Raw genomic sequence first — 26,586 nt, 5'->3', positions numbered from 1 at the left:
TGAAATTAAAGTGTATTTTATTTAACCCAGTATGTCCAAAATATTGTCATTTCAGCATGTCATCAATATAAAGTAACTAAGGATATATTTTACATTCTTTTTTTTTCATACTAACTTCAAATTCTGGTGTGTATTTGACACTTAAAGCACATCTCAGTTCAAACCAGCCACATTTCAAGTGTTCAACAAATTGTCCAGTGGCTGCTGGATTGGACAGCACAGGTCTGGATTTAAGAAATCAATGGAGAGAACATGGATGATGGGGATTAAATTTTATAGTGCTGAGGCTGAGAAATTTCAATCCAATTTAAGTAATTTGTTCAACGATGAGGAATCAGCAGGCCACGTATCAAAGTCAATGACAAACTTATTGGAAAAAGAGTAGTGTAGTAGGCTGAACAGTGACCCAAGATTTCAGGTCCGAATCCTTGGAACTTGTAAATTTTTGTACTCTGCAGATGTGACTCAAGATTGTCACGTGGGCAGATTACTTTTGCTCACCCAGGTGGGCCCAAAATATAGTCATCAGTGTCCTAATAAGGGAAAGACAGAGGGGGATTTGGCACACACAGAAGACGCAGCCATGTGACCATGGAGGCAGAGGCAGGAGTTCTGTGGCCCCAAACCAGGAATGTCAACAGCCACCAGAAACTGTTAGTGGCAAGGACTAGAGTCTCCAGAAGGAGCATGTTTGGATCATGATCCAGCCCAGTGATAGGGATTTTGGATTTCAGACATTCAAACTGTGATAAAATAAATTTCTGATGTTTTAGCCACCAAGTCTGTGGTAATTCGTTACAGGAACCCTGGAAAACTAGTATCAGCAGATGGGATACAACTCCATTTGCCATCTATCATGGTTGAATTACAACCACAAGTAGGCTACAAATACAAGCGTTCATCAAAAAGATCAACAAAAGCATTCTGTGAAGAATACTTGGCTATACAGAACTTATAAAGAGGGTACTATATATTTTATTTGTATTTTCTATGCTATACCTTTTAGGTCAGCATAATTTAGAATGGCCGTGTGTGTGTACGTGTGTGTGTGAGAGAGAGACACACACAGAGAGACCAGTGTGTGTGTGTGTGTGTGTGTGTGTGAGAGAGAGACAGACAGAGAGACAGAGAGAGACACAGAGAGACAGAAAGACAGACAGAGACCAGATCTGTCTTGTATCCTCAGCACAGAACCTTGCACATAGTAGGACACTGAAATATGTTTTGAATGAATGAAGGGGACTTTGGGCCTCAATTTTCCCCTAGCTCAATAGAGTTGGGGGAATGGAATGGGCTCCTCAGGAAGGCAGGGCTGGTGCCAGAGGCTGTTAGAGCACCTACCATGTGCAAGACTGGGCTGGAGGCAGTCAGATTCAGGGAGTCAGGTATGGGACCCCCAAAGGCTTGGGGACTACTCAGAAATTAGATGAGTACTACTACTCAGAGTATGGGGTATCACAGAACTGCGGTGCAGAGACCGAAGCCAATGTTAGAGCCCCTTCCTGCAGCCTCTCCGCTCTCTCATTCCTGCACAGCAAAGGGCCTCTTTCCCTCAGGGACTAGGAAGAGCCCAGGTGTGGCTCTGTCGCAGTTACACTAGAGTCCAGGCTTCCTGGACTCTACATGAGCCCCCCCCATTTTTTGCCTGAGTCAGGGCCAGTGCAGAGAGTGGGAGGTGGCCCCCTTTGCCATGTAGTCTGGATGACTTTGAGCAAGTCCCTTTCCCTTCCAGCTCCACTGCCTCCTCTCTGGGGCAACCATGGCCCCGTCCACCCAGCCCAGTGGCTATCCCTGCAGGTCCAACTAGTCACAGACCATATGGAGGCTCCACCTTCATACCCTCTCACCGATTTGTAGGACTGAGCCCTAGGTGGTCACTTAACTCCCTCTAGATTCTCTCTTCTCTCTTAAATGGGCAGCTGAGGGGCTTGCCCGGTTTCCATTGCGAGAATTTGGCCAGACTGGTTTGAGCCCTGAAAGTGCATAAGGGAGACTCCAGACTCAAGCTGACCAGAATCCGGCAGCCAGGTCTGGGATCTGAAGGGACTATAAACCCTCTGGGCCCAAACCCCAGTCCACTCAAACATGCTGGCCTCATGCTTGTATCTGTATCCCACAATTCTAGAAAACACCTTGAAAGCAGGTACCCAGAAGTGTTTTGCTTACTGTTGCAGCCACAGTGAGGGCTTGACCAAAATATAGTAAGAACCCAAGAATTTGGCTAATGAGTAAAACCACTTGCCTATCTTTTACGAAGGCCAGGCTTTCCTCATGCTCGCGCTGTCCCTGCTTCAATGGCACACAGCCTGTCTGATCATGCCCAGGAGGAAGGGCTTCAGGACTCAGCAAGGTGTGACCCTGGTTCCTGTAGGCCCACAGCGTCCTGGGCACCCGGACACACGCCCCATCCTCCCTGGAGTGGGAGAGCGGGCAGTAGGCTGAGGGCAAAACCACCTCCGGCCCTCAGCCCTACTGTCTCCTGTGGGGCCCTCCCTGGTAGGCTGTGAATGCTGGCCTCCCCAGGTGGGTTCAGAGTTAAGGAGAAAATAAAGAGATTAAGGAAGCACCAAAGGCAGGTCCTCTCTTATGACAGTATCAGACAACTGTTTCAAAATATATTAGATTTGGTTTTTATTGTAGAGCACACATATCAGGGCAAAGTGCTGCACACAGAACTACAAATCATTTTTGGGAAAAAAGCTGTAAAAAAAAAAAAAATAAAACTGCAGCTGCTTTAGTTATGCAGTCCCGACTTGAATCCACGCTGGCAAAGGAGTTCTGGCCCCTGAGAAGGGCTTCTCAATGGTGGCTGCCCCAGAAATCGGCAGCCTCAGGCCTGGGCCTCTGTAAGACAGGGGCCCTGGGGTGGTGGCAACCTGGGTCCTGGGAGGGCCTCTGCGCTCAGCAGGCCTGGGGCTTGGCCCTGGCTGGCAAGGAGACATTGCTAATGAATCTACATCATCAAAACCTTGTAGCCTTCGAGGATCTGAGTAGGCGGAAACTTCCAAAGAGTTTATTTTTCCTTTCACTATTTCTTAAAAGCCCCTTCCCAGCTCCCACGCCCCTGAGGCAGAGGAGGCACCAACCCAGTCAGCAATCCTGAGCTCTGGCCTTGGATGCATGCTACAGGCAGAGGGGGTGGGTGGACACCTTCCTATGGGGATGACATGGAGAGAAGGCCCACGCTGGCCAATGTAGGAGAAAGGAAAGGGTTAGGAAAAAGCCAGGAGACCAAAGGAAAAAAATAAAAACTCAAAAACAAAAGAAAACAAAAACCCTACCACACACCACAACAATTTTCCATACCCCAAATGCTAGACTTGGAAGGACACCAGTCCCTCTAGCTAGAAACAATTCCTAAAACTGCCCCAACACGGGAAGTCTAACTGTTCCGTACAATCACACGCATATGCTTGAAAGAGCAACCCAGCAAAGAGGCGTGCCCTCGGCAAGAAAGGTCAGGACCACTGTAGCCAGCCCCGTGGTAGCCCAGGGACCTGTGGGCAGAGCAGGCCGATAGGCGTGGAGGAAGCCCGGGGTCTCAGCCAATAGCTTTGGGGTGGCAGAGGACTGTCGAAACCTCCACCCAGTCATTCTGAACACCTCTGCCGCACGAGAAGAGAGGGTCTGTGTAAGCTTCCAGGGCCTGGAGGGCGGCCAAGGTGGGGAGGGCGGCAGGCCTCCCGCGGAACCAGCAAGGGGCATGAGACCTCAACCCAGCACGCAGACATCAGTGGGAGGAGAAGGGGCAGAAGAGTGAACTTCATTTACAACACTGAGAAGATTTACATTTAAAGCAAAACAAGAATTTTCTTAACCAAAACATTTTGTTGCTTTTAAATAAACCCCGTCTGACACAGCCCCACTTGAGGACAGCTGGCCCCTCCCCCCACACACCTCTACTGGCCACTCCGGTGTGAGCTTCCGTCCCCTACAGATGCCAACAGCCTTTCCATTTTGGAGGAAAACCAAGAACATGAGAATCAGGTCCCAGCCAATTCTGTTCTTCAGCCTTAAGAGGCAACAAACCCAAGGAAACAATGTAAGGATCAAAACACAAAAAATGAAAAATAAAAACAAAAACCAAAAAACCAAAAAGAAACAAAAGGAGGGGGCAGCTACGTGAGGATCCACCAGAGTTCCCGGGAGCGCGCGGCGGCCTCAGTGCCTCCGCATCTTCACCTTCCGGGCAGGGCTGCCTGCCGCCTCCGAGCAGTCCTCCCCGGACTCGTAGGACTTGCGCCAGTAGTTCTCAGAGCTGAAGCTACTCCTCCGACGGTGCGTGGGCAGCAGCACCGAGCGTCGGTTCTCTTCCTTGTCCATTTCCAGGATCCGAGGCCTGCGAGGAAAGGGGTGGGTCCAAGCGTTACCTCGCACCCACCTCTGCGTCCGGGTGGAGCCCTCACCACGTGCGGGACAGCTCCCCCAGCTCGGTGGTTCTCCTTGAGGCGTGGTCCTGGCAGAAGTACTGGCATCGTCTCCGTGCCCACGGAGTTTTTCAAACAACTTTCAATCCCTCTGTGGGGCCCGCCTGACCGTGTCCAGTACCCGCGGACACGCCACGGCTGCCGGACCGGAGGCGCCCCACCCTACCAGCCTCTAGGCCCTGCAAGGCGGTGCCATCACTGCCACTTCTCAGTCCCCCCGTGCAACCCCATGCTCGCTCCTGCCCACACCCCTACCCTGCTCACCGACCCCACTAGCCCCTGAAACCAGCAAGCTCCTTCTGCCTCAGCGTTTCACCCCAGTACTTCTGGTCTATGCTGGCCTTTGAACATGGCTTTCTCATTCTTCTCATCTCAGCCTAAACACTTTCCCAGAAACCTTCCTCAGTCGTTCTGAAATGGGTCCCTGGTCTACTATCTTCCAAGTCCCGAGCTTTCCTTCTAACATTTAAATACAACCACAAAAGCGTCCACCTGGGTGGACTGAGCAAGGGAGTCCTGGGAAGGCCACGAAGCATTCCCACTTGTCAGAATCTCAGCCCAACAGCTTCCCTCTGGGGGGTACAGGTAGCTGGTCACAGGTTAGGTGGGAATGCTACGAATGCCACTGCCCTAGGGGAAGCAGACACAAAGCTTGGAAAGGTGAACGATGCCAGGCTCCTAACCACCTACCCCAGGCTTCCCCACCCATCTCACCCTGCAGCCAGGCCACAGGGCTGCTTTGCTGGCCTTTGTGTAAGGTCTTAAGCGGAGTACCTGTGGGCAGCATCAGGGTCTGCCTTGCGATGGGACCGCTTAGGTTTCAGAGCAGGGTCTCTGTTGTTTCCTGACAGACGATCTGAAGCGTAACTGGGTGGTAACACGGAGCTGCTCAGGGACTTTGTTTCCAACCGGGGCGCGTCTAATCTTGTCCTGCAAAGGAAACGCATGTGAGGTTATCAGTGGGCCTCTGGGGAGGGTGTGGGCCCCATCAGATCAGTTCTCTCTCTGGCCAGGGAGAGGGGGGCCAGCAGTCTTTACTCTGTGCCTTAGTCTTGTGGTTCAGCTAGGTCTGGCTGTCTTGCAAAGATCCTCCTTCTTAAGATCAGGCTTAGGAGCAGGAACAGAAACACTTCTATTTGGAAACCTCTAGTGAGACGGATCTGCTGCCCTGGGGGAAAGATCCAGGGCTCGCTCTCAGCAGGACAAGGCAGCCCCGCTCACCCTACACAGGCCCAAAGGTTCTCCAGGGGTATCTATGCCACCTGCCAGAGTACTAAAGACCCCAAAATACTCTAGCAGATGTCCTCATCCTTGCTGGAAATACCAAGACAGGAAGGAAAGTTCCCCTGGTCCGGGTCTATGGAAGGAAAAAGAGACCCTCCTACGCTCCCATGCAGGAACACTAAGACTGTGGCAGGGCCAGGAGAGCCCAGGCCCAACTTAACTAAATTCACACACTTGGCTCTGGTTCCACCATAGCCACTTGGTAGCTTTTGCTGGTTACAGCATGCTGACCAAGCCAAGGTCAGGGGACTTTTGAAGGCAAAATCCACACCTAGCACAGAGTGTGAGTTTCAAGGAACACACTGCCCAACACAGGGAGAACATGCAAGTATGGATTGGGAAGAGGGAGCTGTAGAAGGTGGGCAGGGAGGTAGTCCAGGGCAGTGATCTGAGTCCTTTATGAAACCAGGCCAGGAGGAAGCTAGCCTGGGAAACTTTAAAGAAGCCCTGAGGCTTCTTGGGTGATACAGAGAAGGGTGGCAAGTCCGGCTGGTGGCAGCAAGGGGCAGGAGAGAAGCCTGGGGTGGGGAGTGATGGGGACACATGTGGTAGAAGGTCCTGAAGGCACCCTTCCCATAGGCAGCTGTGCACCAAGCGGTCACCTGGTTCTGAGGAAGGTGCTGTGGTCAGGGCAGAGCGTCCTCACAATATCACTGCAAGGAAGACTGCGAGAGGGAAATCCAAGAGCTGCCCTGGCATAAGCCACATGGTGTTCTTGGTAACAACTGCACCCAGATCCCACAAGTCGCCCTACCTAACCCCAACTGGCTGGCCTGCTCTACATAGATGAGAAAAACTAGGTCTGAAAGGTGGTGAGTCACAGGTCCTGAAAATCGTGGGGAAAAAGGTTTAAGCCCAGGTGAGACGCCAAGCCTGAAGAGCGGGAACCACAGGGCTTTGGCCCTAGGCAGGGGCCTTTTTCCTGAAGCCGGCAGGGGGCGCCTTCTAGTGGGGAACCAACGTTCTAACACCCTCGGGCCCAAAGTGGTAGGCAGGCAGGCAAGCAGGGCTACTTTCCCTTTCCCTTCTGCCCCCTTTGCTTTGGCCTCATGGACAGGGAAGCCAGAGTGGTCCAGCCCTGACAGACTCACCAGTCTCAGCCTCCACTCTGGGGACTCCCGGCTCAAGGCAGCGGGACCTACCTAGCAACAAAAGGAAGAAGATCCAGCACTAATGGTGCCACTTAGATCCAGGCTAGCAGCCATCCCTTTCTAGGCCTACTTCTCCATCTAAGCAAAAGAGGGAGAAATGAGGCTGGCCCTAGGAACTCTTTCAGTTCTAAGGATCTAGAAACCAAGTGGCCTCCTTCAAAGCTAAGATTCTTGGGAGGAGTACCAGGAAGAGGTGATGCCAGGCAACACCCAGACAGGAGAGTGGGAATTAAAGTCACCAGAGCCCCCCAAGGACCTCTTCTTTACCAGGTCAGGCCTCCCCCCACCCCTTTCCCCTCACTTCAACCCTCCCCTGCTGAGAGGTCCAGGTGGCAGAGATCAGACCAAATGAGACATTGGCCATTAAGCTTAGAGTACTCCAAGGACGTGAAGCCTTATAGGGTAAAGTCCTCTGGCACTGTGGAGCTAATTCCAGTGCTAAGACCCCTCAGGTACTGGGAGCACATGCTCAGGGCAGGAAAACCTCTGCAGGATGAAAAAGCCTCAGTGAAGGTGGTGGGCAAGGCTTAGCACTCTGCAACTATTTCCTCAGGTGAGTGAGGGATGGCAAGAAAACCAAGAGCAGAGCCACCAAAAAGAGAGCCTGGCCCACACACCTCTGAGGCCGGAAAACATGAGCACATCCTGCCACGCACTGATCCCTGGAGGGGCCCCTGCCCTTCCTGAGCTGTCTCCTTGGGCAGTCTCTCTGGGCAGCCAGGGGCAGTGGTGGTGGCCCCTCATCATGGCTGCAGGACCACTGGAGAGGCCAGGGAGACAGGTGGGACCAGATGAGACTAGAAAGACAAGCTAGGGACATGGACTGGCTCTGCTTCTAACTGCCTGAAGGAGGGGAAGAGAGTCGTTCCCTGCACATGACAGTTCTACTGCTCTCAGGAAGCACCCTCCAAAAAGGGTTGATAAGAGAGGGCCCTACCAAAAACCCTGTCTCCTGGACCCACCTGGGGACATAAAAGTGTCTAGGGCTCAAAAGTGTTCCTGACACATCCCCTGGGGCTGTTACAAGTACATCTCAGAATAGCTGGAGAAGTTCCTGCCCTCCCTCCACTCCCAAAGAGCTACCATACTGCAGGAAGCCAGGACAGAACAAGATCTCAAACCCAGAGCCCACTGGTAGCTTCATTTCTGAGCACATCCCTCTTAAAAGACAGCAAACTTCCAAGGAGCACCCTAGGTCCCTCAGGATTCTGTAAATCTGTAAAAAATTGTAAACAGACAAATAAACTTGAAGTCAGGAAGGCCAATTCTAGCAGTAAGGGCTGGGCCTGGGCCTCCTCAGGTGGCAGGAGGAACGGAGACCTGACTTGTAGATCTGAGTGGACATCAGATCAACTGAGTTACGGTTATACCAAGGCACCCCAGGTAGATGAGGTCACCCACATGTCAGGACAGCCCCCAGGACAAAACAGGAATGGGGTCCATATAGAAAAAGCCAAAACAAAGCCAGGATGACAGCATACACACTGTCCATTCATACACACACAGAACCTCACATTTGTCCACGCTGTTTTCAGGGACCATCTCCCTCTGACCCCTGGATCCCTTGGCCTGAATCATTAGTTCAGCCTCCTACAGTCCCTCTCATGCAAACCCCATATTCTACTGCTTACTGGCACACACCAGCCTTGGTTAACATTGGGCGAATGAATCTCTAGCTGTTCTTCCCAGCTTCAACCCCCTCTGAGCTCAGCTCACTTGACCAAAAGCAAAGAAGTGGGCTATTTATACTGTCTTGAACCACTGTATCTGATTAACTGGAGAACCACCCAGAAATACGAGTCTTGTAGGCAGATCTGGGACAGCCCTGGGTACCCCCAGTAGACCAAGGGATTGGGTGCCCTGGCCACCAAGTGGAAAGCCCTGAAGGCCCACAAGGCATCTCCTGATGAACAAGTGTTGATCCAAGAACTCCTTCCCACACCACTCCTCAACTACAGAGATCCTCTATACTTCCTGCCTTTCAGCCATTTTTGCCTGGCCAGCAATTTCTAGCCCAGGAGCCAGATCTATCAATCCTGTCCAACCCACCCCTGCATCCTACCAAGCTGGATTTAATTTTTTTTATTAAAAAAAATTTTTTTTTCTGGCTCCCAGCAGACATACTTTGTGCTTTTTAAGACAGTGTTTACTTTGCTTGTGTTGTACAGCATGCCAACCTATTATATGTTGGCATGCCATACAACACATATCACATATATCAGCAGACCCAAGTTCAAGGCCTTACTTAGCCATTTAGTGGCTGTGACCCCAAAGAGATTAAAACACTAAGCTGCAGCCCATGGATTCCACTCATAGGGAAACTCTCAGGTGGTCACTCCCAGCCTCCCCGGCCTCCCTGTGAGAAACAACAGTACCACTCACGTAAAGACTCGGCACCAATCACATTCAAAGGTGCCTCATTTTGTTGAACCAAAAAGCATTTGGTGGCCAACCACCCATTGCCCCCCATGAGGACCTTAGAAGAACTGTCCCAGGTCTGACTCACCTGAGCTGGTGACAGAGCCTCCCAGGCTCTCCCACAACAGCCTGTGCAATCTGTATCCAAATTGAAGAGAAGGCAGGACTGGCTCCATCCCCTCTGCCTCTGAGAAGCAGGGACAGGATGCTCCTCTTTTCATCTTGTCACCTACTTGTCCTTTTCCAAGACAAGCCCATACAGCTACTCTGGAGCTGCTCCTCATGTACCGGAAACTGTCCTCCTCTGGGACTTCCTCTGGGCCCGGGCCTCAATGCTGGGTCCGGATGACAGGGATATCCCACCCCCACAGAATGCAGACTTCAGAAAATCACAATGGCAAGTATGGGCTGTAATAGTCTAAAAGGAGGTGATACACTGAGCGAGCTTCCCACATGTCAGAATAGGCAACACCGGAGCCCTGAAGGATGGCTAGGTTAACCAACTTTTAACATACACACATGGGTCATCTGCAGGATAGGATGAGGATGATAAGATGAACGTTTTAGATGGAAAAATATTCCCAGCAGAGATCACACTGCTAGAAGAGCCCAGGATGCAAGTCCATGGGCCATACTAGGAACTGCAAGTGCAGTAATACAAGTGAAAACTCCAAGAAATTAGGCTGGGTGGATAGACAAAGCCCCAACAAGGAGCCTGGATTTTACCCTGAGCCTCATCTGGTCTCCTGAGTTGGCTCCCTATGGCTGGGCACTACTCTAGCTGAGGTGCCCTTGGGGAGCTGGGAGCTACCATCCCAGTCCTCTCCAGCCCCTCATACCAAAGCTCTGTGATTCTGCCTGTGCGTCAGTCTATGGCTGACTCCTGGGCCCATTCAAGTCAAAAGGTCCAAGAGTGCCAGTCACCCACAACAGTCATTCTCCAAGGTCAGACCACTGCCAGGGGCCCAGGAGGCCAAAAAACCAGGAACCTGGTTACCGCTGGAGGCTCCTTGCTCCCCTGAGACGCATCTGGCTCAGCCAGCCTAGGAAGTCAAGCATGGAAGCCACCATTCAAAAGGAATGAAACAGCTGAAAGAATGACCTCCAGCTATGGCCACTTCCAAGTGCACCTCTGGTGAAGATTTCCCTGGGATAAATTAGCATCAGAGGCTTGGAGGGAACACCCTGGGAAGTTGCTGCTCTAGTTTAACAACACTCTGGGAGTTCCTCTCCAAGTGCCTGGCCTAGGTGGGTCACTTGTCCCAGCCCAAGAAGAAATGACTGTGGAGAAGAGGCCAGAGAGTGCAATACTCTGGGCTCCATCACTTCTGTGTTCTGGGTTTTGGCCTGTGCTGGGAACCACAGGAAAAGAAAGCAGAAAAGCAGATAAAAACTCTTCTTCTGATGAATTCCGGGAATATTCTTAAGCTAGAGGTGAGATGCTACCAGTTCCCAAACAGACCCATGTCTGGAGCTCCCACATGTGCCTGGTGCTCTGCTGGCACCATAGGCTCGTCAGTTTTGACCTGACAAAATGGCAGAACCGTGCCAGAGACTTCATTACCACATTACTCTGGAGTTCTGAACCCAAAGGGCCAAGATGCTCAATTTACAGATTGAAGTTAAAAAGATGACAAGCAAGGGACACCTGGGTGGCTCAGTATGTTAAGCATCCAAGTTCAGCTCAGTTGAGATCCACAGTTCGAGAGTTTGAGCCCCGTGTTGGACTCCATAAAAAGCTCAGAACCTGGGGCCTGCTTCAGTTTCTGTCTCCTCACTCTCTGCCCCCCACCCCCCAACTTGTGTACTCTCACACCCTCTCAAAAAATAAAAAGAAACAAAACAAAACATGGGGCATCTGGGTGGCAAAGTTGGTTAAGCATCCAACTCGATCTCGGCTCAGGTCATAATCTCACAGTTTGTGAGATTGAGCCCCAGATCAGGCTCGGTACTGATGTCATGGAGCCTACTTGGGATTCTGTCTCTCCTCTTCTCTGCCCCTCCTCCACGTGTATGTGCACTCTCTCTCAAAATAAATTTGAAAAAAAAAAAAAGCAACCCACAACTCCTTAAACCCCAAAGTGGAATAATTTGAGCATAAAACAAATACCCGTAAATCCATATGGATATAAATAAATGAATAAAGAAAAAGAAACAAAATCTCCCTGAAGAAGAATTCCAAGTAACTTGGTGGTGAGACACCCCTGAGGGAGGTGGAGCTGACTCCCCGCTCCTCACATGGGGGCCGCACATAGCTCCTCCCTCCTGAGAGGGGAAATCCTGACCCCAGAGTGCAGAGACCGGCGAACACAGCCTCAGGCAGGTGTGTGCGGTCAGCGTCAACAGCAGTTAAGTCCTGTGTCCTTGACAGGACACAAGGGGGCTTTACCTCTGTAGACCCTCTCCCCCAAACCCTAACCCCAACCTAACCATGAGACAAATGTCAAATTCCAGTTGACAGATATTCTACAAAATACCTGGCCAGTCAGGGTTATCACGAATAAGGCAAGTTTAAGAAACTGTCACAGTCAAGAAGAGCCTAAGGCGACATGACAAACAAATGTAATGTGGGATCCTGGAACAGAAAAGGTATGTTATGAAAAAGCGAAGGAAATCTGAATAACGTAGGGATTTTATTAATGTTATCAATACTGCTTTTTTCTTCCCTACTGTAATGAACACATCATACTAACGTAAGACGGTAACAACAGAAGCAGCGGCATGAGGAGTGCAGAGACTACGTACCACCTTGACAATTTTCTGTAAATCTAAGGCTATTCTAAAAAATAGTATTAAAAAAAAAAAGAAAAGATGGTAAGCTATAAGACATTGTGTCCCAGCCTGGGAGGTCCAAGTCCTGGTTCTGCTTTCCTCACTGGTGTCTACACAACCCTCGATCATCATCTAGCCTCTCAGGACTCCACTCAAAAGACAAGCCTGTCTTGACCCAGCATCTGCTTAGCTCAGTCCATTCACACCCCGTGAGCAGAAAAAAGAAGTGCTCAAGAGGCCAGAGGTGATACTGGTCAGTACATCCCTGACTCTCTGGCCAGAGAGGAGGGACCGCCACAAGCTATGTGAAGGCTGAACGCTGCAGCCTAATGTCCCACCTTTGTTTCCTCTTTTCACTCCCTGCTCCTCCCAGAAGTGAAAACCCAGGCATTTTTAAATCAGGCTGCTAAGGCGCAGTCTAAAAATAATCAGCAAGAGCACATGTGACAAATCAGAACCAAGGAGATGGGGAAAAAAGAGGGGGAGGGAGGTCTGGAAGAGGGGTCCCCAAATAAGACTATGCCCATAAACACTGGGAGCATGTGCTTTTGCTCAACCCTCGACTCCCTAAACAGCCACAGAGCTTAATTTTCCGATGAAGAAAAAACCAAAACAGCTTTTTCCTCACAGAATTAAAAAAGTATGAAACTTTATAGCCTTTTCTTCTCCCAGGCTTCATGCTGCTATGCTACTGATACAGAGCCAAGTTCTAAGGAAATCCAGATCTACATCTCCAGACAGGCCTGCAGGTGCCAGACACCGGGGCACTTACTTCCTGAGGATGATGACCGCTCTGCGCTCCTTGATGTCCTGAGGCCGTATGCAGTGAGTGATTTCATCAGCAGCATATCCACTGAAAATAAACACAGAGCATATGAGCTTGGAAAGTGAAGAGACAACCAAAGTTCCTACAGGGTAAAGAGACAGAAATACGGTCCAGGTCCTATAGACATCTCTGCCCTGTTATTTTGAGAGGTTCAAGGATCTACATGGAAAGGTAAGTAACCTGATAGGCTCTAGCATGCTCCACTGAAGAACAAAACCTGGGATGAGGCAAAGGAAGGCTTTAAGGCAGAAACCAAAGCAGGAAATCTCCCCACACAAGCCAGGAGCCCATCTTTTAAAGGATCCTCAAGAGGGTACACCTTTAGTCACTCTGGAGGAAGCTAGAGTGACTCAGGCCAGACTTTGGTGAGAAGACAAGAACCGCATCTCCTCCACTTCTTCCCTCCCTTCCCCCTACTCTTACTCTTAGACATGAAGAGGAAGCCAAGGAAGACACTGAGAGCCCTGAGTCACCAGAGAGAACTAAGGCTGCAATGTTCAAAAAGAGAATTTGTCTACTTGAAAACAAGCTTTCAAAAACCTCCATTTGGGGGGATCCAAAATCTTAAAGACAGCTGTGTTTGGGATATTTTAAGAATTCCCATCACACTCAAATATCTATTTATTTTCATCAAGTTACACAATTTTTAAAACTGCTTAGACCAATGAATGTGGGTAGATGACTGTCCTCTTCACAGCTAACATCTTTCCAATTTGAAACTCTGGAAGCAAACTCAGCATCCTGAGCCTCCTCACATGCCCTCACCGGGAGGCACTCCTACCCCAAGTTCATCTGCTGACCTGAGGCAGCTCTACGTAGCCACTCCTACCCCAAGTTCATCTGCTGACCTGAGGCAGCTCTACGTAGCCAGCCACAAGCTCAGGCACAGGCCTAGGGGTAGGCAGACACCTTCTCAGCCTGCTCCTGCTCAGCAACCCCTGGCCACCCCTGGACCACCAATCATCCTCTCCATGGCTCTAACCAGCTCCCTTATTAAGGGCAGCTGTAAAGATACCTGTAGAGCTGTCAGAAACACTGCAGGCCTGGGAAGAACTCCTCAGAATGGCCAGACTGCCGCAATGTGGGCAAGAACTAAAAGCAAGACAAAAAATAAGAAGAGGGAAAGCCCCTCTGATTTGAGGACATGCTGGGGATAGAGACAGAACCTTTATTTGAAGTATTTCCCCTCCAAGCTCCTCCTAGACCAGAGGTTTTCAGGTTTTTTGGTGAATATCAGTCCTAGGAGAGACTATGGACAAACATCCACGATCAAAACAATTTGAAAAATATTGAGGAGTTTAATATATTAAAGAATCTGAGAACTACTACAGCAAAAAAATCTGCTGACTTTGTTTAACTGAGCACTGACCAAAGAACCTTCTCTCAAATAACACCTATTAATAACTGTAGGCCTACAGAACTGCCACAGGGAGAAGCTGACGAGACCCAGTTAGAACCTGAGTTTTGTCACCTACTAGCTTTGTGACCTTAGTGAAGTCACTTGCTGGGCCTAAACCTGTTTCGTCATCTGTAATAAAAGACAGCAAGCAGTAAGTTTTGGGTGTTCACTTTGTTATGCTTTATGACTTAGATATTCTTCTATGACCCCTAACAGTCACAAGATTTATTGTTTGTTTTTTTTGTTTTTTTTTTTTTTTTTTTTGAGAGAAAGAGTGTGTGTGTATGCAAGGAGAGGGGAAGAGAAGATGGAGATGGAGAATCCCAAGCAGGCTCCATGCTCAGCATGGAACCCAATGTGGGGCTCAATCTCATGACTGTGGGATCAGGACCTGAGCCAAAATCAAGAATCAAATGGTTGGGGTGCCTGGGTGGCTCATTCGATTAAGCTTCTGACTTTGGCTCAGGTCATGATCTCACAGTTCATAGGTTCGAGCCCCTCATCGGGCTCTGTGCTGACAGCTCGGAGCCTGGAGCCTGCCTCAGATTCTGTGTCCTCCTCTCTCTCTGCCCCTCCCCTGCACACACTCTGTCTCTGTCTGTCTCGCTCTCAAAAATAAACAAACATTTAAAAAAAAAAAATGAAATGAATGCTTAACCAACTGAGCCACCCAGGTGTCCCAATGATAACAAGATCTTAAAGGGGTGGAGAGAATTAGAATTAGAATTCCCTTCCAGTAAAATTAGAGCTGCAGGACTCCATAGTCAGCACCCTTGGAACCTATAGGGCCATTGTGAGAATTAACCTGGCATGGCACTCCCATTTACTAAAGCATATGACACAAGCCAGAGGGCCCTGGACCACCTTGGGGCAAGGTAGAGACTTGGGTTCAGCACCTGCCAAGGAAATGTGATCTCGGTTCCTTCTGTAGGGATCTGCCGGCAGAAGAGGCCTCACGGGTCTCATGGGCTCCCAGGGCTAGGAGTTCCAGAGCCTGTCCTAGGCTCCTGTCACTCCACATGGGGAGAACGCAACTATGGGCTGCAAGACAGTTCTATATAAACAGAGGACATCGCCTACAAAGAACTAAGTCCAATTCTCCAAAGGTAATCCAAGGCACATTTCTTTCTTTCTTCCAGTTTTTTTTTTTTTTTTAAGTTTATTGATTGATTTTGAGAGAGAGAGTGCACTCGAGAGCACACACACAAAGGTGAGCAGGGGAGGGACAGAGGGGGGGAGAGGGGGAGAGGGGGAGAGAGAGAGAATACGAAGCAGGTTCTGCACCATCAGTGCAGAGCCCAGCATGGGGCTTGAACTCCTGAACTGTGAGATCATGACCTGACCTGAAATCAAGAGTTGGACACATAATCAACTGAGTCACCCAGGTGCCCTCAAGGCACATTTCTAAGGCCTGAGCCTACAGTACTGTCCACAAGCACCCTTCCCTACTGTTAATCAGTATCAGTCTGTTTGACATGGCTATAGGCACCTGGGGCCCTCACCTCCCATCTTCAACAAGAACCATTTCCCTTAATGCAGAAGGAGCAAAGCCAGACGTCTGTCACACCTTAACCGCCCCCGACCTCCCAAAGGGCTCCAGAATAAAGAACAAGCCATGCCAGAATTCTGCTACTGAGCTCAGGCCGAGGAAATAGTATGGAAGTAGGATCACACAGGTCCACAGAAACGACCATGGCACTGAATGCACCTGAATGACTCATCAGCACTGGTCTTCTAGAACTTCCTGGCAGCTGTGACATAGCCCACTGACCCATCTTCAGCACCTCAGGCTCCTCTGGGAGCAGGAGGCTCTAAGTCCTGGCCACGAGGAGCTCTTCTGGCTAAACTTCAGCAGAAAATGTCCAACAGAGACCACAGGAGATTATTCACTGCTAAGGAACCTACTTACCACAAGAGAAATTGTTTGAAAGTCCCAATCTGCCAGCTTGAAACTTAATATGCCCTGGGTCCAGCCCTATCCTTGGCATGAAGAAAAGTTCCAGTGCCTCCTGCTCTTTTGTTTTCACAGGGAAAGGAGAAGAGGAAATACCTCATGCTGGTCAGCCTCCTGCTCCCTGCCTGGGCTGAGGCCTTTCAAGATCCCCCCACCCCATGTAACAGTGACCAACATGCCACAAGCATCAAGAGCGATGGGGGGGTGGCCGGGGTGGTTCAGTCGGCTAAGCACCCAACTTTGGCTCAGGTCATGGATCTCACGGTTCGTGGGTTCGAGCCCTGTGTCGGGCTCTGTGCTGACAGCCAGCTCAGAGCCTGGAGCCTGTTTCAGATTCTGAGTCTCCCTCGCTCTCTGACCCTCCCCTACTCACGCTNCTCTCCTTCAAAAAAAAAAAAAAAATAAAAAAAAAAAAAAAAAAAAGAGTGATAGAACCTGGCTCTGTCTCCCACTAGCACTATGCCTTACAAGAACTCTTGAGTGTCTCCACACGGGGAAGCTTTCCTCAAATCCCCCAGGCTGGGTTTTCCCCACACCATCCACCTATACCTCTCTACTGTGTTTGGCCTCGAGGAAATTGTTTTTCCTACAGGACAAAATGCTGCAAAGGCCATATTTATCTCTGCACTCAGTGGACCCTAAATCAAATGTGTGTTTAAACTCAACTATTCTCAGTTTCTACATCTACAAAACAGATCTCAGGGCAGATCCTTCCTTAGAAGATTAAGTGGAAGTTAAATGAGGAATCTGAAAAACTCTTAAGGGACTGTGCAGGACTGTACACCTCTCTTCTAGGAGACAGTTTGGAGACTGTTGTTAAGGCACATTTCCAAGATGGCCACCATTCCCATCTACTCTGTGCCCTGCGCAGGACAGAACAGAACCAGAGATGGAGGGACTGGCCTACATCACCAGGACTGCCTGGTGACTGCCTCCCTCCAGCGACTGCTACCTGCTCTGGGCAGCCGCTGGAAGTCATGCCACTGATAGACCTGCTGGCGTGGTCTAAGGCCTGCTTGGCAGGACTAAGAAACTTAGGTTTTTGGGTGCCAGCATGCCAGCCATCTGGGCACACGGTTGTGATTATGAGCTCACACTCATTATAATCAGACCCAAACTTCTAAGAAGACATATGGCCTAACTTTATGATAAATCCTAGGACTTTCCAAATACAGAAGGAAGGTCTGCCTGTTCCACATCCCAATTCTCTACACATCAAAGTATAAATAGATAATACCTGAGCACAGAAAGCATCTCATCTCCAGAGACATTTTACCTAAACTTCAAGCATTCAATAGTGTGGAAAGAAATTCAATCTTCAGTAACCAACTCAATGGCACCCATAGCCCCATTTTGCAGAGGAAAACTAAGGCCCAGGGAAGTTAAGTAACTTAACAATGGTCAAACAGCTAAAAAGGGGACAATGGAAGTCTAATCCAACTCTTGATTTCTGTATCTATGCAATACTGATTTTTGATTTTATGATTGGGGGAGGAATAGGTAAAAAGGGGTAGAGAGAAAAGCCCATCTGCCTTTTCTGGTCACAAGGTTCAATCTGCCCTGAGGGCCACACACTGGCCTCAGCAAGACATTCACATACCCACCATCTCCAAGGAAGAAATCTGCAAAGAGATGAGCCCATGCCCCCAGACAGCTAGCACCGTACCCCAGCGATAGATGCACACCAACTGCCCAGGCCAGAAAATGGCCAGCTAGCCGTGAAATTTTTACGGCCTATTTACTTTCTGCTTGCTCTGAGCTTTATGATTAAGCCCATGGTTCACCTGCCAGCTTCCTTTCCTTTGCTGCCTTCTTGTTAGACTTGGCAGAACCAAGGCCAGTCAACCCCTCTGGCCCAGAGCTCCTCCTGGGAATGCACAGCCCTGACTTCATCCTAAGGTTCCTCCCCCTCCTGTGGAATCAGAAGACTGCACACAGGAGATGTGGCCCAGGACCTATCTGTCCTACTTTCCTAACTATTTTAAGCCAGAAAGCTAAATTCTGCTTTCAAACAGCTGAACATCAGCCCTTGGCCCAGAACGGACAGGGGTGCCGACAGGGGTGCCCACTCCATCCAATATCAGTTATTACCTGGAAGTCACAGTCTGTGCTCACCTCTGCATGTGCCATGGTTGGATGGTAACAGTCATTTCCAGGCAAGTGGTTAAGGCCTGGGTCTTCAGGCATGTGGCCACCACAACACAGACCATGCCACAGCATTAAAAGTAGCAGCAAGCAAGCAATTAGACTTGAGAAAATTATTCTAATTAATCCAACTGAAATCTGTTTTTATCTCCCCACACACCCTACAGAGAACAGGAGAAGGAATATAGGAAAAACTAATATGGAAAAAAGGTAAAAAGAAACGTTATGTCCCTGGAGAACAGCACAAAAAGGTGACTCAACTAGGCCCAACATGGGAAGGTCACAAAACAAGCAAGCAAATGAACAAAAAACAACTGGGTTTGGAAAGAAGTTTGAAGCACTTCCAGAAGGGTCTGTGAGGCCTTGCTCTAAATGCCCACGTTTGGACACTGCTGAGTCAATGTTTGTCACACACTAACATCTACACTGACAACTATTAAATATAAAACTGTATCCCTGCCATGTTGCCTTGGATGAGTGCAGACTCTGCTGCCACCAACAACTGATGTCTGAGTCAAAGAAGAATTACTAGAACCCTTCTCTACCTACAGAGAACCACTATTTTCATCCGTCCCTCCCCTCGAATCTGTAAATTTAGGGCTCATCACTTCTGGGCTGGGATACATACCAGAAAGTGAAAGAAAGCATCCCCTCTTACCAGTTTTGGCAAGAGAACAAGCAGCATTTAAAGAGAAGCACTAACAGACAGGTGATCACCCACCTGCATACCAAGTAAACTATAGAGTGTTAAGTGAGCAGGTGCTAAAAGAATAAAATTAGCAGGGGCATCCAGAACCCTAAAGCAGTGGCTCTCAAATGATGATTTTGCCACTCCGCCCTGGGACGTTTGTGATCATGAAGGTGACACTGGTATTTAGTGGACAAAGACCAGGGAGGCTGCTAAACGTTCCACAATGCACGGACAGCCCTCACAAAACAAAGACTCCGCCAGCCCAAAACGTCAATGGTATGGCTACTGAGCAGGTCTGACCTAGAGCCTTGCCATGGCACGCCTCACCAGAATCTCTACTTCAGGTCCTGGTTGAATCTGAGGACTAAAGACAAATTCCGCCAGCCTCAAGTCAGCACCCACCTGCCCTCACCTTACCTATGGCTACTCTCTGCTACTGCCACATAAGCTGCCAACCTCTCACTGCTTCTTTGCTTGGTTAACGTCTAGTCACCTGAACACCTTACTGCCTTCAAGTTCGACCTTACCGCTTCGAAGAACTTCTAACACTCCAAAATGGCTTAAAAGGTTCCCTGCCCTCCCACCTTCAAAGCACTCCTGCAGCTACTTTCCTGGGCTTTCAATGGGCTCTGCACTCCATGAAGGGAAGAGCCCTCTGATAGGCTCCACCAAATGCCTAGCCCCTTGCCCCAAGAAGGGAGCAAGGGATCATTATATGGTTGTGTATGAAAGCAAACACCCATTTAAGGGTCTACCCTGTGCCAGGCTCTGTATGAAATACCAAATCACGGTATAGGCTTTCGAAGCTGGCATTAGCCCCACTTGACAGATGGGAAAACCAGCTCAGAGAATGCCCACAAGAAACCAAAGCATATGAGAGCTGAGCTGGATTCAAAGCCTGGGGCAGCACTTTTCAGGACATCACTGAACCTCCCATGTGAACTCCACAGCCAAGTCAGAATCCAGGAGTTGGAAGGGACTGGGAAAGCTTTAGGACTTTACTATTCCAAGGAAAAGATGAAGAGAAGTTTCCTGATGATGCAATCCTGCTGATCACTAACAGACCTGCATTTTAAGAACTTGAAACGTCTGCTCTTCAACACAGGGGTGTGCATGTGCGAGGAGGGGAAAAGTTCTCAAAGTCTCAAACTGCCTCTTACGATCTCCCCATCACACACCCAACCACTGCTAGACCTCCTTGAGGATCCATGACTATGCAGAAAATTAAAATCTCCTTAAGAGACTAAATGTCCTTCGTGTGGGGTCCCCTTAGCATCAAGAGACGTTCTACGAAGTCAGACACCAAACTGCCCTACACAGCAAGCCACTTGTGAAGGTCTGCCCCGGAAATCCCATCTTAAAGGCTCCCAATCTGGGTGCATCACTTAGATCTGAGGACAAGTTTGGAAGCCCAAATGACAAAGGAGGACCTGACAGACAAATGGCCAAGTTTCATAAGATAAGGAAGGCAGAATAGTGTTTCTGCCACCACTGATTTCCCAAACTTTCCTGTCAGAAGACCTTGGATATCCCAAGGCTCTGCTGCCACTTCCAAATAGAGAAGCAGCCTCAGATGTTCAACTGAAATGAGACATATGACCTGCAGAGACCTGCTTCTCTCCATGACCAGGGCCTCTGGCACTTAATTCCGAGGTTAAGCTGCTCACAAAAATTCCGTGTGTCCTGATCCTGTACTAGAATTCAGTGGTCAACCAAGCTGCTCTGAGCAGCTGCAGTCTAGATCTCATAAGAGGTTTTGGGGATTACTGAAGTACCATGCTAGAATACTTGTTTTAAGGCTGGAAGGACTCCGCTTCAAAAAAATATTTTCTGCTTCGTATAAACAACAAAGGTGTTCCAGCAGGCCATCATCTTGGGAGTAGGGGGGCAGACTACTGAAGTAATTCTCAGCAGGGTCTGGGGCCCAGAACAGGCCAAGAACCGAAGCTCTGTGTCTGACAGACAAGGCTGAATACCAGGTAGAAAGATCCACTTTGTTTTGTTTCCTATGGCCCGGGCAGCGGGTAACACATTCTCTCAAAAGGCCAACAGGCTCTTCCGCAGCCAACGGGGGCGGAATTCTCAGTCTGCTTGCCACTCTCTACTTCTGCCCCAACCTCCAATCTGTTCCACTCCAGGGAAGTCACTCCCCATGTTGGGAATAGAGAATGGCTATCAATTAGACACTTTCTCGGGGACGTTCCTCTGTACTTTCTCTATTAAGGAATCCCGAAACATTTCCTCTGTTTAAAAACAAAAACAACAACAACAACAAAACAGGATGGCAAAGTTGGAAAGACTTTGAACTAGAAGTTCAACTCCTTTTCTTCAAAACAGAGGCCCAGAAAGGAAAAGCGACTTGCTAAAATCACCCGCAGAAAGACACTCCTAAAACCTTAGCCTTCTAGAAAGATGCCTTTGTATTAATTCTTGATCCAATTTGCGAAGAAGACTCCAAACCTGCCCTCGGGATACAAAATTCTGATTGGTTCCCCGACCCCTCCCTGCTTTCTTACTACCCGTTGTAAACACTGGCCCCTTTCCTCTCCTCCCCTTCTCCCCGAGAAAAGCAGAAGAACAGGTCAGAACTGCAAAGCGCGGGCTAAGTGCTGCAGCCTCCTGGGTGAGGGTGGGCAGCTAAGGTAGCAGGACGCAGGGCCCCTCTCCCAGGTGGGTTACCTGAGCACAGTCACGCTTCCCCTGCGCACCGGCAGAGAAAGCACAGGTTCCGACACTCGGATAGGCTTGAACTGGAACTTGCAGCCGAAGCAGAGCGCAGAGTCGCTAAAGAAGGACACGGACACGATGGGGCGCTCGAAGATGTGGATGGGGTCCACGTGAGACACGATGCAGCCGCCGGGCTGATAGTCGTTGATGACGGCGCTGTTGACGAAGCCCTCGGGGATGACGCGGTGTTCCACCAGCTTCTGGATGACCAGCTGGTGCACCCACTCGGGAATCTCGTCCACATCGCCGGGCGGGTAGAGGCGCTCCTGGCCGGGCCCGCGCTTCTGCAGCTGGGCGCCGTACGTGTAGCCCTCGCCGAAGAAGTACTTGTTGCGCAGCGGGGCCCGGTCCACCGTGTGCTCGTTGTACAGGCCCTTCTCGGCGCGGGACACCACCTCGTCGATGCGGGCCTCGATCTTGGCGCACTCGTCCTGGCTGAAGAGGCGCATCTGGCGGATGCCGCTCTTCACCTTGCGCGCCTCCTCCTCCTTCTGCAGCTGCTGCTCCTCGTAGTCGCTGCGCTCGGGGTCCGAGTCCTCCTGGTATTTGCGCTTGGCCCCGGACACCGGGTAAGGCTCGGCGGNTGGGGCCTGAGGGGTGGAGGGTCATGCAGCGGCGGCGGCAACGGGGCTTCCTCCTCCTCCACCTCCTCTACGTCCCAAGGAGCAAGGGCGCCGGCAGCGCCTCATGCCGCGGAGGACCGCTGCGGAGAACNGGGCCGTCCGCCCGACGTCCGCCAGCGCCGCTCCTCAGCGGGCTTCTCTGCGCGCACGCGCAATGCCGCCGGCCACCGCGGCTCTGCGCGCAGCACGCATGCGCGCGCGTGTAGGCCGGGTCACCAGGGGTGCCGGGCGCAAGCGCAGACGGGGACCGCTCGGCGTCCGCCGCCCCTCCCCCACCCACGGAGGCGCTCCGAGGGAGCACCCTCAAATAGCAACCTGCCTTCTTGTCGTGCCACCTCCGCGACCGAAGGGCTCCCTCCACAGGGGTGGGCTCACGCTGTCAACGCTGTCGCTATGCTGCGTCACGGCATCGTCTAAACGCCCGAAAACGCCTCAGCCCTAAACGCGCAACCACCGGGGAACCGCCACAACCTAGGCTGCCCCGTTACCGCCCCCTTTGGCGTTTCCAGTTCTTTCATTGGGTCACGGGCCACGCGCTGGGCGGGCCAAGATGGAAGCTTCCGGAAGTTGGTTCGCATTCATGCCTGTCAATCAGATGGTCGCCGTGGCTACTGCGTCCGTCACTTAATTAGGTGCGTGGAGGGCGTCGAGGACCCCTGAAGGGTGAATAGGTGGCTGTGTGGATGCCTGAATGGATGGACCAACGGAGAAAAGCCCTCCGACGCTTTAGGAAACTTCTGAAACCAGTGGAAACTTCTCAAACTGCCGGCCCGAGAGCACAGGGTCCCAGNCGCGGGGAGTTGGCGTAGGTCTTGCTTCGGGCTAGAGATGGTTGTAGGGGCACCTCTTCGGGAACGACAGAAGGGAACTCACGGGGACTAGCAGCCTAACGGTGACGGGAAAACTGTAGAGAATTACCATAGAAGTAACTCAAAAGTTTCGCAGCAGTGCGGTTGGATAGGGTGCACGGCGTGAGCGAAGGCGTGGCGATTCCGCGCTGGGGTGGGTCCCTAGAGAGGGTTTCTTCTTGAAAACGTCCCGTGGCTCCCAAGATCGCGTTCATCAGTTTTGCTTGGCGTTCACGGCCTTTGTTCAGGACCCTTCCTGCCTTGCCTCCTCTCCCCAATCCGCTGACCTGAGCCCCAGCCTCGCTCTGACGCTGCCTGGGCTTGCAGACAGACTCCGTCACACCTCCTGGCCTCTGCCCAAGCTGTTGCTTCCTCTTGAAATGCCCGTTCCCTTCCACCCATCTCCTTCATTTTGATTTTTTGAGGCTCACCTCACATCCCTAGCAGCCTTCCGAGATTCTCATTGAAATGAAATACATCCTTGGTTTCTTGATTTGGCCTCTGCATCTGCCTTCAGCCTCACTTCCCTAGCCATTTTGCTCCCAGCCAGTGTCTGCGTCCTCTCCACCACCGTCCCCGCACCCCAACACGTCAAGCACCGGACTGACAGACAAGGGTTTGAATCTTGACCTCCTGACAGGCTGTGTGGCCCTGGGCAAGTGACGTCCCCTCTCTGAATCTGCCTTCTGGTGTGTAAAGTGGAACATTCGTACCCATCTCAGATGGTCGTTGGGAGAATGAAACAGAGTCGTGTGTGTTAAGGAGACTGACTGCACATCTCTAGTCGTCGGGGTCTCAGTTTCCAAACTGAAGGCCCTGCTAGTCCCCGTTGGGAAGTGGGGCTTGTGTAGTTACTTGGGCGAGGCCAGGCCAGCAGGGCCTGTGAGATAGGGAGTCCTGGACACCTGGGACTCTGGTGCTGTCCCCCAGGCCCCCTGCGGGGCCACCTTCCAAGAAGGCAGCAGGTGCAGGGGAAAATGGGGCAGACACGAAGTCTACAGTAAGCCCGGCTCCTGCCCTTTTCTGACACAGCCCAGTGGGGCGCTGGCGCCGGGGCTGGTGGTAGGAAGGCAACTACAGGTAGTGAGAAAGTGGCCAGTGGGCAAGGCTGTGGTCAGGTGGCCTGGGCTCCTGGTCCAGTCCTAACGGCCACACTGTGTGAACACGTGTGCAGGGCCCCCTTTCCTGCATGATGAGCAATTGGCCTGTGAAGGCTCAGGCCCTTGGGGAGCCCGACACCCACCCCTCAACTGCCCTCTACCAGGCCATCGGACTCTCGCACACCTGCTTGACAGGGAGGTCACCATCTCAGTAATGAGGAAAACTCCCAGAGTCTCCTCCGTGGAGCCCAGCTCCCCTCAGCTCCAGGTCTCAACAGCCCTTCCCATCCCGAGCACCTCATCCAAAGGGGCCATGCGCTTCTTCCTGACTTCTAGAGCCAGAGCCCTCACCTCTCTGAGCCTCAGTGAGAGAAAGCACAGACCATGGAGCCAGCCTGCCTATGTTTGAATCTTGGCGAGGCCACTTAGTGGTCACCTGCTTTGTTTCTGTGGACCTCAGTTTTCCTATATATAAGATGGCGGTAATGGTACCCAACTAACCCAACCCAACTATTTTGAGGGTTAAATGGGTCAGTATACGTACAATGCCTGGTGCAGAGTAAAAACTTGAAAAGAATGAGCTTTTTAAGGAAAAAAAAAATTCCTCGCCACCCCAGACATCTATTTGCATCCTATGCTGGACACAGCAATGACCTCTTAGAAGGAATTTGCTCTAAGACTTCTGTCAGTGTTTCCAGTTTCCACAAAAGGAAGTAGAGGCTCAGAGAGGGCAAGGAACTTGCAAAAGGCCACACAATTAATCAGCAAACGTGGAATTTGAACACAGGCCTCTCTGGCTGCAAGCCTGGGGCTTCAACTACCAAGCAAAGATCTGCTTAATAGGCTTGTGGGTTCTGGGCAGCGGAGGCACCTGTGGGCAGGGAGGGGCGTATCTGGACACCCGAACCTGACTGAGTCGAGCCTACTGTCGCACATGGGGGCAGTCATGAAGTCCTTCTGGTTACTTCTGGTGCCCAAATAGATCACATCCTGCCACACCCATCTGGGACCTCAAGCCTTTACCAGCTGTCTCAGGCTCCCATGCCACCTAGACATTTCTCCTGTATTGTTCTCACCACACGTAGGCTGGGGACCCTGAGGCTTGGTCCCTTCTGCTCGGGATCTCTGCACGCTCACCGGGAGTTCCTGTCTTTCTGGGTCCTGGCCCAGACACAGGGGCCTAGTGTGGTACCTGTAGGGTGCCCGGGGAACACAGCAGAGGCTGACTCTCCTGTCGCCCCCAACTTTCCACTCTGCCTCATGGGGATTGTTACCTCCTTTTACAAGGGTCTGAATTGCTGATGCTACCACGAGTCCCCAGAACGGCTACTAAAGCATGAACCAACTGGGATGTTAACCAACTGGCTCAGTTGGTTAAGCATCTGACTCCGGCTCAGGTCATGATCTCGTGATTCGTGAGTTTGTGCCCTGCATTGGGCTCTCTGCTGTCAGTGGAGAGCCTGCTTCGGATAGTCTGTCTCTGCCCCTCCCCTGCTCTCTCTCTCTCAAAAATAAATAAACATTAAAAAAAAAAACAAAACAGCATGAGCCTTATGCAATAAGGTCCACATCCTGAAATCCAAAAGCTCCGGTGTTCTGGTTATCCAGTGCCATGTAACAAACCACCCCCAAAACTTAGACTTCCGTCGCCCGTCCAGCTCACAAATCTGCAGTCTGGCCTGGGCTGGGCTGGGAGGCTCCTCTCCGTCCCACGCGCACCAGCGGGACCACTCAGCCTGGAGGAGTCACTTTCAAAAGGCCTCACTCACACAGCCCACCTGTATGCTGGAGCCCAAAAGGCCCCTTGCCTCTCACCTGGGCAGAGTGACTGCAGCAGGGGCAGCCCAATGGCTAACACACTCTTTCTGGCTCCTCGTTCCCACTTCCCCCACGTTCCCAGTCAGCTACGTGCACTGGACTCCTCACCTCGGGGCAGGGCTGCTTTCAGGGGAAGCCAACCTGCCAGGTGAAGGTGGGACAGCCCCGTGGCATGTGCGTGACGGGCTCTTCATTGACCTTCCCTGTCTCAGGACAGCTGGATTGCTCCCCCAGAGATACCAACTCCTCTGCACCTGTCATCACCAGCGGCGTCTACGCCGGTTTCCCAGCTGATGCTACAGCAGCTCCCCTCTACTTTGGTCTCCTTGTCCCCTAAAGTCACTCTGCTCTGTGGCCGCGATGATCTTTTCAAAGTATGATCTGAGCAGATTTCTCCCCTCCA

At 51.0% G+C, this 26,586-nt stretch overlaps 1 protein-coding gene across 1 annotated transcript; it reads right to left on the bottom strand.

The window, feature by feature from the left end:
• ALKBH5 (alkB homolog 5, RNA demethylase) lies at positions 1–22,995 on the bottom strand. Its single transcript, XM_077746697.1, has 5 exons — positions 22,906–22,995; positions 21,747–22,384; positions 12,825–12,905; positions 5,202–5,357; positions 1–4,339 (listed from the first exon to the last, which is right to left on the bottom strand). The coding sequence occupies exons 1-5, from the start codon at positions 22,993–22,995 to the stop codon at positions 4,162–4,164; spliced, it is 1,143 nt and encodes a 380-aa protein (XP_077602823.1). The 3' UTR covers positions 1–4,161.
• Positions 22,996–26,586: the final 3,591 nt, after the last annotated feature.

This window comes from Crocuta crocuta, unplaced genomic scaffold (genome assembly GCF_008692635.1).
Source record: "Crocuta crocuta isolate KB4526 unplaced genomic scaffold, BGI_CrCroc_1.0 scaffold139, whole genome shotgun sequence".
Taxonomy (NCBI): Eukaryota; Metazoa; Chordata; class Mammalia; order Carnivora; family Hyaenidae; genus Crocuta; species Crocuta crocuta.
The sequence above is the reverse complement of the archived record's forward strand: the minus strand, read 5'-3'. Positions and strand labels throughout refer to the sequence as shown.